Source organism: Melospiza georgiana, chromosome 2, assembly GCF_028018845.1.
Source record: "Melospiza georgiana isolate bMelGeo1 chromosome 2, bMelGeo1.pri, whole genome shotgun sequence".
Taxonomy (NCBI): Eukaryota; Metazoa; Chordata; class Aves; order Passeriformes; family Passerellidae; genus Melospiza; species Melospiza georgiana.
In genome coordinates this window covers 56616181-56637321 of record NC_080431.1, presented here as the reverse complement: position 1 = coordinate 56637321, position 21141 = coordinate 56616181, and the positions used below count along the sequence as shown (strand labels likewise).

General features: G+C 38.3%; 1 protein-coding gene across 1 annotated transcript in view; it reads left to right on the top strand.

The window, feature by feature from the left end:
* The window catches only part of FREM2 (FRAS1 related extracellular matrix 2), a 117766-nt gene that overhangs the window by 75191 nt on the left and 21434 nt on the right, over positions 1 to 21141 (top strand). The window contains exons 7-16 of the mRNA XM_058018343.1: positions 6900 to 7049; positions 9015 to 9224; positions 9414 to 9611; positions 11597 to 11761; positions 11843 to 12025; positions 15426 to 15556; positions 16466 to 16624; positions 17524 to 17827; positions 19746 to 19877; positions 20470 to 20801. Coding sequence (XP_057874326.1) covers positions 6900 to 7049; positions 9015 to 9224; positions 9414 to 9611; positions 11597 to 11761; positions 11843 to 12025; positions 15426 to 15556; positions 16466 to 16624; positions 17524 to 17827; positions 19746 to 19877; positions 20470 to 20801 — 1964 coding nt within the window. The remainder of the gene's footprint in view (positions 1 to 6899; positions 7050 to 9014; positions 9225 to 9413; positions 9612 to 11596; positions 11762 to 11842; positions 12026 to 15425; positions 15557 to 16465; positions 16625 to 17523; positions 17828 to 19745; positions 19878 to 20469; positions 20802 to 21141) is intronic.

Below are 21141 nucleotides of genomic sequence, written 5' to 3'. Positions count from 1 at the left end.
TAATATTTTCAGGAGAGTGTTGAAATGCAGAAAACTTTTAGTTTTTTACTCAAAGCACACAAAATAGCTGATACGCAGAAGGCACAAGATTACATGAACTGTAGAAAAATTATGCCTTCTGTTAAATTTAGAACAAGTTTAATGAAATGGTGTTATTATGTGAACTGGTATTGCATCCCAGAGCCCAATGCATTATTGCTTTATGACAGTTCACTCAAGAGTACATTGAACTGCTTTCTCTCTTGTGTCTTGCTGTAGCATATTGTGTTTTTGATGGCATTGGTCTTTGTACTGTAGATCTTGCATTTATTATAGACTGTTTAGAAATGAATGAATGCCTAGCGAGCCATTCTAAATTAATCATCTGTTCATTGTTGGATATGGTTGTAGGGAGTGAATTTAGTGACTGAGTGCTTTGCATGTTTAAGATTTGGATAATCAAGTTGAGTAGAATGTCTTGTGGCATTCAGTTTTCCTAAGGCTTCTTCAATCATCTTCCTTACTCTGAATCTCCTCATACTGAGACTTATCTCATAGTCTTTAAAGACCCAAAAGATACTGAACACTGTAACCATGGCAGCCCATTGGGCTTTAATGCCATCGATTCTCCTTTTAAACATGTAAATTTTTAAAATATTAACTCAGTTACTATCTCTCTTCACTGTCAGGACACTCTTCTCTCTCTCACACAAATGGGATCTAAAGTCCAAGAGACAGTACACAAGAAGTTTTAACATACAGCAGAGCATATTTTCTTGTGTGAGAGCTCTGCTTTTGTGATCTAAGTTGGCTGTTGCGCTGTTTTCACTTCTGCTCTGTCTTCACTACCAAATCCCATCCTCAATAGTAGCTCTGGTAATGGATATCTTGCATGCTTTTCTTCTACAGCCTCGGTGAGCTAAATATGTTCTGATTGTATGTGAGCAGAAAAGCCTATAAGAAATTGTGTCCACTGGTTAAGCAAACTCAACATAACCAGCATTGTGACTGAATAGTAAGAGTGCAAAAATCTAAAGTCAGCTCAGCAGAAATGGCTGCATACTATATCTTTACCTGGCTGCATACTGTATCTCTACCTGATTTCTAAAATGTTGCTGAACTTCTCATATAATTTCTGTTGTAGCCTTCATTTTTTTACATGATGTTTGAATCACTGACTGTAAGCACCTTCAAGCTTGGCCTCTTCGTGAAAAACCCTGCGTGTGGTATATTTAAGTGCTACTGCCAAGACTTTCCACTTATCTGTCTGCCTCTGTTTCATCAGTTTGTTGAGAATTTGTTACCAATCCCATTTCCCAGGCTTGCTATATAAATGTAATCTAATTAATTTTAGAAATAGAGCATGTAGAAGATTCTGAGTTGGTTTCATGCTCTGTGGGAGGTATAGCCAGTAGAAGAAAGGTATGTGAAATTCAGATGGTTGCTGCAGGCAATATAATCATGGTTGGGTGTGTCCCCAGATTCCAGTGTCTGTTTCTTCATCTGTTAGTCTTTATATTTTTATTTCCATTGGTAAATGAGGCAATTATCTGCATTATGGAATGGTTTAGACAAGTGATTGGAGCTTGATGTACTTACAGTAGGAAAAATCTGGCCCCGTCTTCAGACTGAACATAGGAAAAACTCCTCCAAAATGTGTTGTAGTTCCAGTGATATCAAGGCCTGTAGGTTATACCCTGAAGGGTGTGGAGAATCATAACAATATTACTATACTAATAAATATTTTCAGGTATATGTTAGTTCACTGATATGTGAATTTGGTGTTTCAGAAAGGTAGCAATGTTTCTTAGTAAACCAGCAAAGGTAAATTAATTGCTTCAAGGGAAGGTCACTTATTAAAGTGAACTGCACACATTATCCTTTCTACTAAGGTGCCATTTGCAGCTGGGAGACAATTTAAGAGTGCTCATTACTGTCTTTTACATAACAATTGACTAGTTGTTGAAAAATTAATTTTTACTTTAAAGGCTCACATCTTCTACAAGTTGAGCCACAGCTTGTCCTCATACACTCAAGTATCTTTGTTCTCCATTGTTCAGGAATGTTTTGTAGCTCATCAAGCTGTTACTGCACCATTTATTATCAGCAGCCTGACATTAAGCAAAATCAGAATTAGCTCTGTTCTCCAGGCTACAGACTGTTCCTGCAGGCTGTCAAGAAGGAAGGTACAGGTGACCAGAGATGGGATATCTCTGTAGCCATCTCACTGCCATCCACACTCTTGCAGCTAGAGCTGTAGTCTGCTCCTTTAGCATGCTACTTTGCTCACATTTGAGTTTTGCTTATTGATGTAGCAGAGAGTTTAAATGTGGGCTCCAAGCCTGCCAGGCAGGTGCTGCTTGTGATGCTACTGTGTCTAGAGAAACTGAAGCATGGATGCACTTTAACATAAAGGGTGAGTTAAAATATAAAGTGTAATGTTAAATTAGTGTGTATAATAAATTAATTAAATGAGAATCATATATAATGTTGTTCATAGCAGTTGCTGCTTCACACCATGTTAGTCTACTGAAATTACTAGTTTAAGTTGCATAAAATGAGAGTAATTAAGTGATGAGCCAGTGTAATCAATGTATGGCACTGGCATTGTGAACTAAAAAAGAAATGGCAATTCCATTACAAAATCAAAGTGTGTTTGGTGAAGATGGTGTTAAGTTGAATCCATCCTATTACCTGTTACAGGATTTGCAGAATTGTTTTTAAAAACCTCTTTAAGTCAGTAGACAGAAATGGTCTATTGAGACAAATAGAAAAGAAGGCATTATTTGCTTAAGATAATGTCTGTGGTAATTTGGCTGAAACTAGCAATTTTTATTCTGAAAGGAATTTACTTTTTGATTGCAAAAGTTATGACAACACTACTAAGAAGATGAAAGCTGTTAAGATTGCAACATATGAATTTGAAAATAATCTGTTTTGACCACATCAAATAAAAAGCTATTGGCATTTGCACAATAGGTACCTGCTACAGAATTGAGCTTTGACTGTAGTCTTGACCCCTGCTTCTACAGCCTTCTACAGCATTCAATGAAAATAAATGACTTGGCAAATTAAATTCATTGTGCTAAATGCAAGCTCAGTTGCTTGCATAGTTTCAAGTGTGTGTAAATAGCTGCAGAATGGTGCTACCTAGTTTCAGATTTAAAGTCCTCTTTGATATTGTTTTAATATAAAGCTTTTGTAATGGATGGTTTCTCTGGGCTTTTCTTTTGCTACTGTTAACACGCATATATGAGAGAGATTTCAGAAGGCGACCTTTACTGCTATGAAACAGTAAATAAGCACTCATGCCTTCTTATGTTTAATGAACTCTCATTCTTAACTAGTCTACCTACAACTCACACACTTCATGTTTGTGACATTGTTAGAGACTCATCACATCAGTCCTTTAATGCCAGCTTTGATCCTGAAATGCAGGTAGCCATTGTCTAGAAATGGACGTGTTGCCTGAGTATGAGCCAGGTCAGGTACAGCCAAATCTGGCCATGTTTATCTGGTTTTGTGCCCAAGTTAATCAGCTGTGACAGCCATCAGGGCTCCTTATTTTGGATTCAGCATGGCCCTAGCATGTCCAGACTGTACCAGAACAGGCTTGTAGGCTTGCAAAGCCTGGTTTGCACCTTCTGCATTACCACAGCAGAGTGCTGCTGGCTCTGGCAACTCATAATGTTCACATCATAGCCTTGTTCATACTGTTCATGGAAAGAAGGCAAAAGCTTTTAGGAATAAATAGTCTTAACCCTAGAAAAGATAAACCATAAGTTCATTTGTAAAGACTGCTTCTCCTGGTTCCAGTATCTGAATATGCTGGAGTGCCATGTATGTCTTCTATTATTTCTTTCCTCCTGAGCATATATATATATATATATATATATGAGCGTATATATATATATGTGTATATATATGTGTGTGTGTGCATCACTGGCAGCATGTATCACTGAAATTCACTTTAGTTTTAAGCCTTATCAAGGTGTCAGCATGAAAGAGTCTGTTCTTTTGTGTTTGTCCTAAACATACTGCCAAAAGGATTTCTTTATAAAAAACCTACTCTTTTGCAATGCCTCCCTAAAGCAGTTTATAAGATATAATTTTAAAAGGTAAAACCTCTTTGAAAATAAGCATTTTTGTGCTATCCCATTGATTTGACAATGTACCTTCAAAGTTAGATGTGTTCCTAACAACATGAGAAGTGTGTTTGTTTTCCTGCTTGATGACTGACAAGTGCTGTAGTTGAGATATGCCTTTGACTCTCTAAGTACAAGGACAAGGCAACGTTTTCATTTCTGTGCCAAGAAACCTGGGACTAAAGCTCCTAACCTTTCTCCTCTGATTATTGTAACTTCATGCCAGCGAAGTCTGTGGGTCTGAACAAAAAAACCCTTAGAAAACTTCCTCTTATTTCTCTAAGAGGAACCATTAAATTTGCAGTAGTCTCTCTTCAGAGTGATTACTAGATTAAAGGTCTGCTGTAAGTGAGCCTGCAGTCATTGAGCAGAGTGTTTTCCAGACATGACCTGAGACAGACAATGCTTTCCCTGTTAGGAGCTTGGCTTTGCTCCTTCCCCTGGGGAGCTACTAACACAGCTTACAGGAAATGAATTTAGAAAACATTTGTAAGGATTTGTTTCCTAGGATGGGTAACCATGCAGAATGTGTCTTTCATTGAACATACATACCTCAAAAAGTGTGAAAAACTCACTCTGAAATACAGGGCAAGCTAGCTGAGGGTTTATACATTTTTTTTTGTTTGGCATGACTACAGGAATGAATAATATGTGAGGATTCTCCTTCGGCAGCAGTAAAGCAAGTGTTGGGATAATGCTGTAAGAAACAAACAATATTTTATTTTATGCCTTCCATCTAGTTTAAGGCAGATCATGTAAGTTCCCTATGCAGCCAGTAAGTAGAAGGGAATGCTTCCACACCTGCTCAGATTTTTCAGGTTGTAGTGAGTGAGCCATTCCACCTGTCCTCCTGTATGCTCATTGTGCTGGGAAACCTGCAGTGGCCTATCTTTGTCCTTGCAAACTGAGAGCAAGCAGGCTCCATGTGAGTGCCTCTCACTGAAGTGCTTAAAATGAGGTGCAGCCAAGTCCGGATCAAGTTCCGGAACCATTGGGACAAAAGAACAAGATTAGGCTTGGAAAGTGTGCTGAACCCTAAGCATACCTGTTTAAAAAATGACGTATATTAGAATTGATAATTTTTTAACTGCCTTTATCTAACTATTGGCACGTTAACAACCATTTGGTCTTAGTAGGTATTCTGTATTTTTATTGGCTAGAGGCTGAGAAAGTCTTTGTCCATCTTAAGAGTTTAGAAGAACATTTTATGTCTGAAATTACACGTTGCTTTGCAGATCTAATATTTAGTGCTTCAGTATCCCTGTAAGAACTCTCATAAAAGTTAATAGTAGTTACATAAAAGGTAGAGGGTGTATCCTGTTCACCCATTAAAAATGTTTCAGATAAGAGCTCCGCAGTTCCAAGTATAAAAACAGCTACTGACAAGCCAGCCTCTTTGGACAAAAAAAGTAAAATCGATGTATGTCTGCCTATGCACACAAATACACTCATCTTGAAATACACATACTCTTGAGTTAAAAAAAAGAAAAAAAATTGGAACTGACAACGTTTTCATTTTCTAAAGTTAGATTTCTTCCAAGTTTGTCTTTCATCCTGCAAAGGTTGATGACTGATAATGCTCGAACAGGTCTATGAATCTGCACCATTTCTCAGTAAATACATTCAGGTCCATTAATTTGTTGCATGATTTCAGTTTAAGTAGATAAGTAGGGAGGCAGCTGCAGTTTTTCATTGATGAGGAATATTCAAGGATTTCTTTTTTTGCTGCTCATAGAACACTGAGCAATTACTGTGATCTTTGCCGACTGAATTCTAGTTGGCTGTATGCTGCATGGTGTTTCAAACACATTTGTGATACTGTAGCCTCATGATGCTGATAAATTCTCACAAGACAGCATAAGAAATTTGTGATGAAATGCAAGGAGAACTTGGGCAGGTCTTTCTGTGCTTGCTGTGATTTCTGCAGTGGGAAAAGCTGAGGCATTGGCTGTGCATGGTTAATCTTGCATGTTTGAAACAGTAATGGAAAGGATAGAAAAGAGGAGATGATATACATCCAGGATGAAGCTGGGTTATGTTTTTAAGGCTCTTTACATTGTGAAATTACTGTGGGTAGGAAAACTGTAAAAGGGAGGAAAAGATGAAGCCAAACAATGTGTCTGTTAAGTGGAATAGCTCTTAATCTCCTGTGCTTTTTGTTCTTCTTTCTTATGAACTGTGGAGCTTTAGTATTAAGATAAAGCCTGTTCACATTTCAGTTTACATGAAATAAGATTGATTTTGTTTTAAATGCTAGATGTGGGAGAACTAAAATTAAGTATTTGAGCCTTTAGTTAGCTGGAAAACGTTACCAAGAGCAGCTCCAGTTACATGTCATGTTCCAGTCTGGTTTTAGCAACAGGAATCTGTGAGAACATTCAAGTTAAAGTTTCGTTATCTCACCTTCATATGTTTGCACCAAAGTGAAAAATGCAAGGAATTTTCTGGCTTGTGCACAGGACTCAACTAAAACAAGTTTAATGAGATACCACGTTTGGTTTTGTACGCAGATTCATATTAGCTGACACAAAAAGTTGAAAATTTAGGAGGCAAGAAAAAGAGCACAGTGCTGATATAACAATTGCTATCTGAAACCATACAAACCAATACTTGAAAAGAAGCCAAAAATAGCTAGAAGAATTGAAAAAAGAAGCTTTATTTCACTTACTGAGATGAGCAAAGTGCTTTCCACTGTTTAAGGTGGATTTTATGGTCTATTGTTAACTTCAGTGTAAGGTAAAGAAGCATTTGTGGACATTATTCCTCTTTCACCAGAACCAGCATTCTACTTTGGAAATGACGAGTACTATGTTGATGAGAGTGCTGGCTACATTGAGGTCCGTGTCTGGAGGGCTGGAACCGATCTGTCCAAAGCCGCCTCTGTCACGGTGCGGTCGCGCAAGTCTGAACCCGTAACTGCAGAGGGTGAGTTATTGCCTCCCTCCCATTTCACACTGCTGCTACTCTGCACATGCTGCTACACACTGCTGGCACGTGCTGGCACATCTCACAAGTGCTGGTTCAGTGGGTCTTGGTACAGTTTCAACCACATAAAATGGAAATGGTATGAGTCTTGCTATTAGCAGATCTCTTCTTCTTAGAGCAAATTAAGTGGTTACAGAATTTCAGAGAAGCAGGAGTGAGAGCTGCTGTGAAGTATAGCACAAAGAGAAATGCCTTTAAATCTTCATTTAAAGACTGCTACAAAGGCAGTTGATTGCTGCCTCAAGAGCATACTCTGGGCACAATTACAATCACTGGCAGCATGCTGAGTTTGCTTCTCTCATTTTTACTGTAGGCAATGAGAAATTATTACCTATGGCAATTACTGTAGGCAATGAAATTATTACCTATGGCAATTACTATAGGCAATGAGAAATTATTACCAGGATTGCTTCAGCTGTGTGTTTCTTGGATGCTTTTACAGAACCTTTGTTGGCAGAATCAAGTGTTAGCACACTCTATTTTTTTTCACAAAGCATTTCATAATGTTTAAACTAGGATATTCACATAAAAGCAGCAGAAAAATTATCTTCCTTAGATGCTTATCCTGAGTCTAACTTTACTGTTATTTCAGAAATATCTAAACATAATATATTATGTATGGTGTATGCACAACACAATATACATAACAGATGTATTTTTCTTATGAGAAAGAAAATTATTAGGTCTGAAAAAATACATGATTCCTTCAGTTCTGAACTTGCTTTTATGATCTGATGTCTTTATCAAATCTTGAATATTTAAGTTATTTTATTTCTGGTAAAAAATATCTTTCTTTACAGTAAGGATCTTCATTCATTGTTCCAGGTCCTCTAGGATTAAAAGCTGGGAATGTCTCAGTTCTTGAGCTCTCTAGTCTGTTGGTCACAGCATGAAAGCTCTGACATGGCTGGCTGCCTGTAAAACCATGAACCTGGTTCTTTGCCTTACACAGTACAGCAGTTTATCTGCTGCTCTGAGCTCTCAGTCCTGGAGTCCTGCCTTAGAGGCTTAACTCGAGGGGGGTACAACAGAGCTTTTAGGCAAGTCCCCATCTGATGATGGCCTTCAATCTGATCAAATTTTGTCAAATTCACTGAATTCCAAACCTGATTTCCATTTCAATTTAGGTGTTTCCCCCAAAGCTTTGTTTCAAGACCTCTGCTCTTTATTCTCCCCAAAAACTACTGTTAAAACTAAGTCCTTCCCTAAAGTCCTGGATACCTTTAATGCCTTGGTTCCATGACAGTGTCATGTTTTAGTCACTATCTTGTTTTGTTTGCCTTCTTCTCATTGATGTGTTATGGATTGGTTTGATTTGCTTAAAAGAAAACAAACCCAGATCAATCTTCCTTTAAGAGTAAGGTGGCAGACCTCACCTGTTACGTTCTGATAAGAATTTGACTTGTTTGTTTTCCATTCATTTTGTTTTACACAACTCCTCTGAACGACAGTTCTTCCCCCAGTCAGCTCACTGGCCTTGTCTCCTTTCCTTTTTACATTATTCTTAAAACTTCCATCTTTGTTACAAAATAGTATGAAATTTCTTTCCAAAAGACTTTGCTTCATCTCCAGAGTCTCTCTCAAAGCTTTTTGCTTACTTTCATTTATCACTTCAAGCAAATTTCATTAGTTTTTCTGGAAAAACTGTTGGTTTGCAACAGAACAGAATCAGCCTCAGTTTGTGACTCAAATCATCATTAAACCAAAAGTTAGTAAATATTGACTTACTCTATTGTGTAGTCCAACTTAAATACCAAAAGATAGTTTTGCCTTACATGAATGCCGGAATTTGGCAAATACTAAAGTTATAAAGGAAAAATATTTACCTACAGTTAACTGCCTAATGATAGATATTTTTATTTTTGATTACATGTAATGCTATTTTTATCTCTTTTCCTTTGGTAGCTGGAGTAGATTATGTAGGCATCAGTCGTAACCTGGATTTTTCCCCTGGAGTCAATATGCAGACATTTCGTGTGATAATTCTGGATGATCTTGGACAGCCGGTGTTGGAAGGAACAGAGAAGTTTGAGCTTGTGCTAAGGATGCCCATGAATGCTGCCCTTGGAGAACCCAGCAAGACCACCATCTTCATTAATGACTCAGTGTCTGATTGTGAGGAATTTTTTATTTTTTTTTTACTTTTTCATATTTTGGAGATGATGTGTTAAGTCGTTTGCTATCTGTCCGCTTGTATTCTATATCTGGTGCAGTGTGGCATAAATAAATGCGAAATGATGGAGGGAAGATATGATCGTTTCTGCAGTTATACTTTACATGTGCTTTCTATGTTTTTCTGCCCAGTGCCAAAGATGCAGTTTAAGGAATCTGTGTATGTAGCCAATGAAAATGATGGGCAGGTTTCTGCCATGATATATAGGAGTGGGGATATCCGATACACATCCACTGTGAGGTGCTATACAAGGCAAGCTTCAGCTCAGGTTATGATGGACTTCGAAGAACGCCCTAATACTGACAGTTCCATCATCACATTCCTTCCTGGTAAGTTCTGATTGTATTTTAGAAGGCTTTAGTCACCATGTTTTCTTTTGTTTTGCTTTGCTTTACTTTGCTTTGTTTGTTTTATTTTGTTGTGTTTTAATTGTGTCTTCTCATAAAGTAGTGCCAAAAAGATCTCTCTGGAAAACAAAGGTTTAGGTTTATTTCATGCACAATGGGATGATGTTGCTTTTATTTTCTTCACTTCTGACTTACAGCAATAATCACTAAAAACCAAAAGAGTATATCTTCACTTAGGTTCAGCCTGAGTGCCACAATCTTTTTGATAGCAAAAGCAGGTTTGGCATAGCACAGTAGAAGCACAGATCTGCTGTCAGAAAGGAAACTTCAGAAGTTCTGCTCTTTGTTAAGCAGATTTCTGGCAAATACATTTGGCATGCACTGAAATGAGCAATAGATCTTTCAACAGGTATATAGCTTCCTAATTCCTATTTGAATTTTTTTTCTCCCACCAAGGCTTTCCTAAGACCGCCCACAAATATCAGGTTCTTAATATCCCATATTTCATCAGAGATGAAATGCAAATAAATCAAATGTTACTATGTTGAAAGAATATTGCCTAATTCTTTCTACATGTGCAGAAGGCAGTTTGGTCTTCTAGCCTTTGAAGTTTACTCGCATGTGATATTTTTTACAAGTCTTAAACTAGTTCTGTCCTCAGCGTTAAATCCTTGGTATATCCTTATCACAGAAATTACAACCTTTGTATTTATGTAGACATGTATCACTTGAAAAAGTGAGTTGTTCACTCTGTCTTTATTTAGGGCTGGCCTCAACTTTTCATGCTCTCCTGTACTCTAGACCTTTGTCATTGCTTCTGTGCAACCAGGAAAGAGTCCAGCTAGTAAGAATTAATGGATCCAGGCCACTTAGAAGTGACTTTTCTCTTTTCTTGAGTGTTGCCTTACCACTTTTCTGCAAAGACAAGTAACAAACAAGTCTACTAGAATTATATTTTTACTCCATACGCTTCTTAGGCATGTTTAATATGCAGCAGTTTCATTACAGTTTCCACGTAACAATAAGCAGGATGAGTATTTTGCATTCTTCTTTCTCCTTAAGGGATAATTGATTTTCTATAGTGAGAGGAAAAGGCAAACTCAGTCTGGTTCTTCATCTTGAAGAGCCTTGATCTTATTTGCATGTGTAATGATGAAAAAATACAGTAAATTGACCTCACCTCTCTCCTGCTGTACTCTTCCTTTTGTCTGGGATTTAGGAGTCAGTCCCATGAGGAAAAGCCCACCAAGTCATGCTGGGTGCCAGACACTGAATGCTATTCAGAGGTCTTGCTGCTTGTGTAAAAGACATAAGAAAAGATGTTCAATTTTCTGAACATCTAGTAAGTCAGGAAGTCAGGGCACATTAATTTGTGAGTGCAAAATTGAGAGGTTTGATACTCCAAAGCATTTTAAAGGCAACATTCACTGTCACTTGGAATCAGTGGAAGTTCAAAAGACTTTAAAGTCAAACAGAATAATATAAGTGAAGGTCCAAACAGTTGAAGGGTGTCCAATCAAAAGAAACTTGAAATATAAAACTTCAGGACAAAATTGCCATTAGTATTAGTAATGGCAATTAGTAATTACTATTACCATTAGAAAGGTTTTATTATTCTGTTTCCTTATGCAAGTATTTAGTTTTTTAACTGGACTCTATAGAAGGAATCACTGAGAAGGAGCATTTTCTTCTTAGGTAAAACAAAAGGACTAATACATGTAAAGTGGACATACCAAATAGAAACTTGTCTTACAGAAGTCCAAAAATGGGGGATTCCACTATAATGAGTTTCCATAGAAAGGTAATGATTGTTAATTCTGCTTTCACTGCTGTCATTGCTCGTTAACTTGTATGGTGTCAAGGTGGATGCCTTGGCCAGCAAGATTCAGGTGCCTTGGAGAGAATTGCTGTATTGGAGCAAAGAACACCTAAGTTCTGCCTGATAACTACCTTCAGAATGATTGCAGGTGAAACTGAGAAGCCTTGCACACTGGTGCTTATGGATGATACTTTCCATGAGGAGGAGGAAGAACTACGCCTGGTTCTTGGCACTCCAAGAAGTGACTCTTCCTTTGGTGCCTCTATTGGCGAGCAAAACGAGACGCTGATAAAGATTCGGGATGACGCAGACAGTAAGAGAATAGCTTATTGTTACTGGCTTTTGGAAGCCCATTTGCATGCTCTAAAACCCCTTTTTTATCTTCTAATGACAGAGGCTATCATTAAGTTTGGTGAGACCAAATTTAGTGTGAGTGAACCGAAGGACACAAGGCAAGTAGCAATTGTGAAAATCCCAGTGCTTCGTCTGGGAGACACTTCCAAAGTTTCCGTTGTGAGAGTTCATACAAAGGATGGATCTGCTACTTCTGGAGAAGACTATCACCCTATATCAGAAGGTAGGATCATACTTATCAGATCCAGCTGTTTGTTTTCATTCATGACTCTAACATAATTTTTGAAAAATAAAATAACTTTGCAATTAGAATGCTTTGCAACCACATCCCAAAATGCATTTTCCTATTCAGTGTGGACAAACTAAATTTGAAGAGGAATACCCCATTCCCTGTGGTATAAAACAGCCAATTGCTGTTGGTATACCAATTATCAGTGAAGATATTTACAAATGTCTTCTTTGAAAACATCTGTACTCCTTTGAAAATATCTGTACTCCTTTGAAAACATCTGTAGCTCAAGAAATTGTGGAAGATGTGTGAATTAAACCTTAGTTATATTTGCAGAGTGTAATAATATTACTCTGAAGAAACGTCTACTTATAGGATATGATTGTGTGGTTGTTTCTTGAGCAATTCATTAAGATAATGGGATTTGCTGTATGTAGGAATTAATGTATATTTCTTTTTATTTTTCTATGTTCTGAATAATAAAGCTTTCCTTCTGTATTTCTGAATTCGCTGCCTTCTGCTCCACACTACTAATGAATGAGGAGAGAAGTTGTACAACAGAATGAGAAATTTCTTAGCTGATAAACTTCTTTCCATTAATGGCCCACCTACCTGCTTTAGGCAATGACTAATGCAGTTTATGGCGTTATGATTTTTTTTTCTTTTAAAGTTTATGATAATACATGATAGTGCTCTGTGTTTTAAGGTTAATCATTCATTGCTGGAGTGCTTTCATAGTCTTGGATAAACTATTTTGGCATTTAGTCCAGCTGAAATACATGACTTAGCTTTGAACATCCAGCAACAACATTGCGCTGTATCTTCAAATTCCACAGCAGTGGCATTTCCCACTAGTGAGATCTGAAGAGGCAATTTGTTGGCCACAAGAAAATCATCAACCCAGAGCTTGCTAATTCCAGTCACTTCACTCCTGCATTTTAGAGTTTTGCTCTTTCCCCCTGAAAACCACAGGAACTTGTAGTGTCAGCTGAAACTTATCCTATATGCACATTACCAGTAGGCACTGTCTTGCTTACATTCTCCCTGCTGTACACCAGCAGCACATGGGAACAAGGTTTTCAGGGGAAACCTATTACTGCAGAGCAAGAGGCTCTCAGCCTCTGCCCCCAGGCCTTTGAGAAAGGTCTGTGATGTGCAGAATTTCCCCACAAGTTTCAGAATACCTGTGGCTTTAGGGAACCTGCATATTCAGCCATAGGTACAAAACCCACATCATTAATTGGGTTTTCTGAAGGAAGTGTGGCAAACTGACAATCAGTAAAATTCCTAGGTGTCACTCAGCTGAGAGTTCATATGTTTATTACCATAAAGAGTATTTCCCTGGCTTAATAACACTTGGCATTGGAAGCATCATTAGATCACTTAATCAGACTCACTGTGGATTGCAAAATTCTCCCAGTTTACCCGAATTATTTCTGTATTGATCCAAATAACTTTGGTTGGAGAAAATAAATCCTTTAGAAGGGGCATCTGGTCTTTTGGAGAGGAAGTGTTTCATAATATTTTGCTTCACTGATCAGTCTTTATCACCTAACTGTGCCTTATTTCCCATATAGATTTCAGCTTTAATGCACTACTGCTTTTTGTGCCTGTCCCTTTAGAGTGCAGAGGTCTTTATCACCTATATATTTTGATTATGATGGTGTTTCTATATACCAGTGAGAACATCACTGTCTGCAAGTTCTTCCAGTCCTAAGTTTCTCTTGGTTATTTCTGTACATCTTCAAAGTAAATTTGACATCCTTTAAATATTAGAAATGCACTTATTATTTTGGTTTTTATCACTCTCACTCTTTCCAGGCACATATGTTAAATAGTTCCTGTACTTTTTATTTCTTTAGTAGTTAATACAGTCAAGGATCATAGTACTCCCTAACATAGTCAGTGGGGTGGGTTGATCTTGGCAGGGCAGTAAGTGCCCACCAAAGCTGTTCCATGACTCCCCCTCCTCAGCTACAGAGGAGAAAATATGACAGAAGTCTCATGGGTTGAGATAAGAAGAGGGAGACATCACTTACCAGTTATCAGCATGGGGAAAAAAGACTCAACTTAGGAAAATTAGTTTCATTTTTTTTACTAATCAAACCAGAGCACAGTGATGAGAAATAAGACATTCCTCCCACCACTCCCTTCTTCTTGGGGTAGCTTCACTCCCACATTCCTTAGCTCTGACTGGCTCGAGGGAATGAGGGTTGCAATCTGGTTATCAGAGGTTATGTCTGATGCTTCTTCCTCCTCACACCCTTCCCTATTCCAGCAAGAGGTCACACCCACTGGAAACAGTTCATCAAAAACTGCACTATGGGTCCTTCCTGTGATCTGCAGTTGTTCATGAACTGCTCCAGTGCGGAGGTCACCAGTGCTGCCAGCAGACCTGCTCCACTGTGGGATCTTCTTTCCTGGGGCTGCAGGTCCTGCCAGGAGCCTGCTCCACTGCAGGCTTTCCCCAGGGCCCCAGCCTCCTTTGGGCATTCATCTGCTTGATCATGGGTCCTCCACGGGCTGCAGATGGATCTCTGCTCCACCGTCGGCCCCCATGGGCTGCAGGGCGCATCCTGCATCACCAGGCTCTGCACCAGGGGCTGCAGGGGAATCTCTGCTCTGGCTTCTGGAGCATCTCCTGCCCCTCCTTCTCCACTGAGCTTGGAGCCTGCAGAGTCATTTCTCACATACTCTCACTCCTCTTTCCCAGCTGCTGGGGTTCAGGAATTTTTCCCTTCTTTAATCTGTAATCCCAGAGGCACTAGCAATGACACTGCTGGGCTTGGCTTTGACCAGCAGTGGGTCCAGCCTGGAGCCAGCTGGCATTGTCAGATATGGAGGATGCTTCTGGCAGCTGCTTGCAGAATCCCCTATAGCTTCCCACTACCAAGGCCTTGCCATGCAAACCAAATACAATCAGCTAAGGTTGAACTTTTTATCACCATGACTTACGATATTTTTTCAGAGACAATGATTTTCAAAATGCAATACTCTTGTGGAGCTGCAGCTTTTTCCCTTATTTTTGGTATATACCATTGTATTTATTGCATTTTGTTGGATACCATTTATTTAGAATTCTTTGATCTTTTGGTCATTCACATAGGTTACCAACATTTATGTAATTAGTCACAGATAATTTTCAAAACATTAAGATTCATTAGACTGAATCTTGAGCTTTGCAAATGTCTTGATTTATGTCTTATTTTCAGTGATTTCTACATGTGTCCACTGCTATTCATTATTATAATTTGTAGCCTCAAATAGGTTAAACTAAATTTGCAAACAGCTGTAATTTGAAAAGTGAGTATTAACTGCCATCCCTCAGGGCTGGGCCTAGAATCAAAGGTTGTTGTGATCAACAGATTTATTTTTAAGTCTCTCATGTTTTCAGAAATTGAGTTCAAGGAGGGTGAAACACAGCACTTTGTGGAGATTGAAGTTCTCTTTGATGGAGTAAGGGAGATGAGAGAAGCCTTCACTGTCCACCTGAAGCCTGATGAGAACATGGTTGCAGAAATACAGGTAACAAGTTCATACAAAGTCCTGAACAACAAAATCTGGTAGACAGACCTCTTACTTATTTTCTGTCTCATCATTTTACTCTTCTTTTAAGATTTGTTCACACCATCTTGGCTTGTATATTAAAAAGACAAAAAGGACATCCCAGCTGTCACAGTAACACCTAAACAAAACAGTTTGTTGTCAAGACAATAATGTTGATGGGGCAACAGATTCAATGAAAGACTGTAGTCTTCAGGGTATCGTTCCAGGCATATTCTGCTCATATAATCAGTTTTAGAAACTGATGTCCTCTCAGAAACACTCTCTGGGAATACAACCTCTGTGTTCTGAAAAGAGTAATTTCAGGTGAAATATGACTTCTGCTGTCAAAATCATGTTAATATTATTCTTATTGTCTAAGATTAAATAGCCACACATTCTTGTTATTTAGCATTGTATCTTGCATACTTTTAACTCAAACAGTATACTCCTCTGATATGGCATAAAATGTTCTTGAAACTGCCTGTCTGCTTCAGCAGTGTCACACCATATATAGTCTGACTCCAGACAGCCAAACAGAAGAGACACAGCCTTTGCTGATGACAAACACCCCATTTCCACCAGGCATTAAAGCATACACAGCACATAGGAGGTTCTACCAGAGTACTGAAGTGGTAACAAAAAAGCAGGGAGACATGGTTAAAGGTCTGGGATCTTCACTGTTCTGAAAAGAAAAATTTCATTTTAGCTCTTCCTTTTGCACTCTGCAGTGTACTTTTGGTGCCTCAACCCTTTCTCAGTAGCTCATCCAGTTGAGGTTTTAGAACTTCATTTGGAAAAATGTTTTGAAGGCTAAACATATTCTGATTGAGATCCAGCTTGTTTATTTGAATTTTCACAGAGAACTGTATTTGTATTTTTCATTGTCAGACAGCCAAGGCCATTGTTTACATTGAAGAAATGAACAGCATGGCAGATGTCACCTTTCCCTCTGTCCCTCAAGTTGCATCTCTGTTGATATATGATGATACTTCTAAAGCCAAAGACAGAACCAGTCCCATTGCTGGCTATCCTGTCATCTGTATCACAGTGAGTATCTCTGTGGAAAAATGGAACAAAATCAGTATATAGATTTTGTTCAGTGGATTTATACACCCAGTATAAATCGATATGGTGATGAGTCACACATATTAGTCACACATATTAGTTCGAGCTAGAATTATCCTTAGAGCTAATCTAATTTTTCTGGGTAATGAATCCATTTTCAGGAGGAGAAAAAGCATAGAAAGATGTTTCACTTGTTCCTCACTAAGAATATTGCAATATTGATACACACATTGTGTCTGTGGTTGCATGACCTTAGTGTTTCCTGCATTATCCTGCCTTAATTTGTAGATTTAATATCACTGGAGATAACAGATAAACTATTGTTTTCAATGACTGCCACAGACTGTAAAATGAGTGCTGAAGGGAATACAGGCTTCTTTCATTTTTTTCACCAGTAGTTTTGCAACTGAAAAGTTTACATAATTATTCATATACCTTGAAGAATGTTTTGTCCATCCTCAGTTTGTTTTCCACTCATTCCTTTTGCACAGGAATGTCACAAGTTGAATGGTTCTAAATAAAAAAAAGAATCAAAGAAAATAAGTCTTTAAATGCAAAGTGTATTTGCAGAATTAGATCAAAGGGACAAATTAAAATTAAAGTAGTACGTGGGGGTGTAGTTTGTGCTTTCATAGCTATGCCACGTTTTCACCTATAAATCAATTTTAAATAATATTTTTTATTTCAGTAAGCATAATTAGATACCCCTTTTAATCTACCCTAACAGTGCTAAATACATCACTGTAAAAATAAACTGTGATTTCTTATGAGATTTAGTGGGATTGTCAGTTCCATATTGTTGAGTTTTGTGACTCTTGATGACTTGAAATTTCTTTGCTGTGAAGCAAATAAATTCTTAGCACATCTACCTTGTTCTGCAGGCCTGTAATCCTAAGTACGAGGACTTTGACAAGACTGGCTCTATTTGTGCCAGTGAGAGCATCAACAACACCCTGACACGGTACCGTTGGCTTGTGAGTGCTCCCACGGGCCCCGATGGTGTGACCAGCCCCATGAAGGAGGTTGACTTTGACACCTTCTTCACCTCCTCTAAGATGATTACACTTGACTCCATTTACTTCCAAGCTGGTTCTCGTGTCCAGTGTGCAGCTCGGGCTGTGAATTCAGATGGGAATGAGGGTCTTGAGCTTATGAGCCCTATTGTCACTATAAGCACATCAGAAGGTAAGGCATCATCACCTACTGCAAGATCCACAGGTCTCTTTTGGATCCCAAATTCAATCCTAACAAAAGCTGGTTGCATGGTCAGGTGTTTTAACATCACCACATCAGCTTTTCTTCTGCTGTTCATAGAGGTGGTGCAAAAACTGTCTTGACATTGCAAAGCATTGTATAAAGAAAAAGTTTTTCCTCTCTCCTAATTCTCCATGTCTTTAAATAATAATCCACATAGCAGACTTGTATGTTCATGAGAACAATATATAACAGGCAATTAAATTAGTGAAACCTGGTTTCTGTTGACTTTTGAATTCAGCTGCAGTAATGATGCAGTACAGTCTCAGCTCCTGTTAGGCACTGAAGAATCCACATGGGAGTGGCATATCAAAGCCTAGCCAGAAGCAAAATCTCATTTGGCATTCAGGCCTCACTGGATACCTGAGAATTGATGCCTTCCTTGACTAAAGACTGAAGCAACTGAGCCCAATAACAGGGCATGGACAAAATTTTTCCCTGGTCAAAGCATTCATAATTATTTATCCTTCTTGTTACATGAGACAGAATGGCTTTGCTATTTTAATAATGCATTTTTTGGATTACACTTGACAAATTAGCAGAGCTCATTAGCTCAGGCTCAGGACTGAGTTGTCATGCATGAATTACTTCCAGTACCTGAGCTAACTTGTGATGTGGAAGGAAAGAAGTGCAATGGTCAAAGCAACCTACAAAAATCCTGAATGTTTTCCATTTTGAAGATGCCTGACCTGCAGTGCATAGACCGAACTCTCAAAAGGAATTCAGATTGTGCAAAAAAAAAAAAAAAGGTATTTAGTCTCTTTAGCAATGTAATTTACGTATTTACATTTAAGGAAAAAAAAAAAACAAAAAAACAACAAGACAAAACTAAAACCACCACCAACCAAACCAACCAACCAAAAAGCTGTCATGTGCAGAAAAGAAATTTGTTTTGTCCTGACAGAAATTTCATACTTGGAGATGTTGAGCAACATTGAGTCCTCCAGAGCCAATAAGCTCTCCAAGAGGAGGGCCCTGCCTCCTCTTTTCTTGAAACCCCTTAGAAATGGGCAAAGAGGACTGTTTCGATTTTCCACATCTGTACCTTGCAATCCTTTGGCCATCACATGACAAAGTAACCAGAATGCAGACGCTACTCCATTGAACCATGCAACTAGAAGTTGCATACATCTCAGATCACATGATTACAAACCTAAGTTTCTGGTCCTACAAACTTGGACTAGTACTGGAGCACATGGAACTTACACTGGAAAGGTTTTCCAAAATAAGTTACACGTCCCCCTTTCCTGGAGAAATTCAAAATTCAAATTAACAAGGCCTTAAGCCACTTGATCCAGCTTTGGAGCTGACTGTATTCTAAGCAGAATATTTCTACATGTCCTGTGGCATAATCTTTCTAACTACACTTTTGTTAGTGGTGGATCAGGAGACTCATGAATTTCTGTGAGGACATATCACTGCATACTTCAATCCCATGCCAAAACCAACTGAGCAGTGGTCAGGTATCTTCCATAAAACTTAGGATGGTGGTAGGAAGTAAAGCATATGCCTCTGAAGACCTCTGTAAGAAAGTATGGCGCTTGGCACTGGCTTTGCAAATGAGGTTGACACATGCAACTGAAAAGACACCAATGCAATATCATCACCTTGTTCTGAAAATGTGATCCTGTTATCGAGTAATCATTTCTGTTTGAATCCTCTTTTGAGTGAATTCCTGTTGAAACGTCTGGAGAATACTTCTCAAAGTATTTATCTGTCATTGAAGAAAAGTCTCGTTGTTTTGAATACCTGTACCATGGAAGAAAAGTACATCTTAAATAGTGGAAAGAAAAGTATAGATTGTTTCCTATGGACATAAAGTAAGGTTGTTTTCTCTTTTTCCCACTAGGTCTTTGTCAGCCTCGTATATCAGGAGTAGTTGGAGCAGAGCCATTCTCTGCCAAACTGCGCTACACTGGCCCAGAAGATCCTGACTATGCCAACCTCATCAAACTGACAGTCACAATGCCACATATTGATGGTATGAGAAAATCAGATGTGGAATTAGGAGAACTTATACAAGATGCTGTTATTCAAGCTATTTTACTGGTCAGGTCATTTTAAACAGACAAGTTAATAACATAATCTTTTAACAGTAGGACCAAAGAAAAATGTTATGAATAAGTGCAGTTTGAAACAAGATGCATAAGATGCTGTATTGGTACGTAGTCTCTGATGGGAAGAACAGCATTTTCAGATTAACTGCATAATTTACATCAATTGGGCTAGACCTAAGCTTTGTAAATCTCCTTTGAAGTGCACAGAAATATACCATTTAATTACTATTCACACTATTTTTATTTAATAATATGTTGTATATTAATATATCTAAATATTAATATGTTTAGAAATATTTTATTTGTCTTTTCGTAGTATACAGACAGTTATTGTGGGTAAAATTCTCATTCATACTTAGCATATCAACTTTCTTTGAATTCTGGAGTATAGTAATTGGTCTAAGTACAAAATACAAAAGCACTGCATAACATGCTTAGTCTTTGACAAAGTCTGGCTAAATTAAGGAGATCTGACAACTGCCATGTAGTGATAGTGCTATAAATTAATATTTTTAGGCATGCTGCCTGTTATTTCTACAAGAGAGCTCTCCAACTTTGAGCTGACACTTAGCCCTGATGGAACTAGAGTTGGAAACCACAAGTGCTCCAACCTGTTGGATTACACAGAAGTGAAGACCCACCATGGCTTTTTAACTGATGCTACCAAGAATCCAGATGTGATTGGAGAGACCATTCCCTATCAGTACAGCCCAACAATCAGAGGCTCCAACACCTTGCGCTTCTACCGCAACCTGAACCTGGAAGCCTGCTTGTGGGAGTTCAGTAGCTACTACGACATGTCCGAGCTCCTCACAGACTGTGGAGGCACCATTGGCACAGATGGGCAGGTATTGATTTTGTACTGTATTCTTGTAATAAAATATTTCCGTCAGAATACATCTGTGCTAGTAGAAATAAGAGAATCATTTGTTCTGCATGAAATTTGTTATTATTTTCTCACAATACAGTTCTGGGGTGTTTTAGAGCAAACCGATCCCCCTTTTACTGTACAGTGAGCCAACTTAGTCTTTTCTTAAAATGAAGGCCTTTTGAAGAATTACTTTTAGCACATAGATGTGTGATAACTATTTAATGTTCATTGTGGTATGTCTTAGAAAGCAGTTTTAAAACATGGTGGACAGAGTTTTTGCTAATAACAATGGACTGCAGTGTCCTACCAGCAGCTTG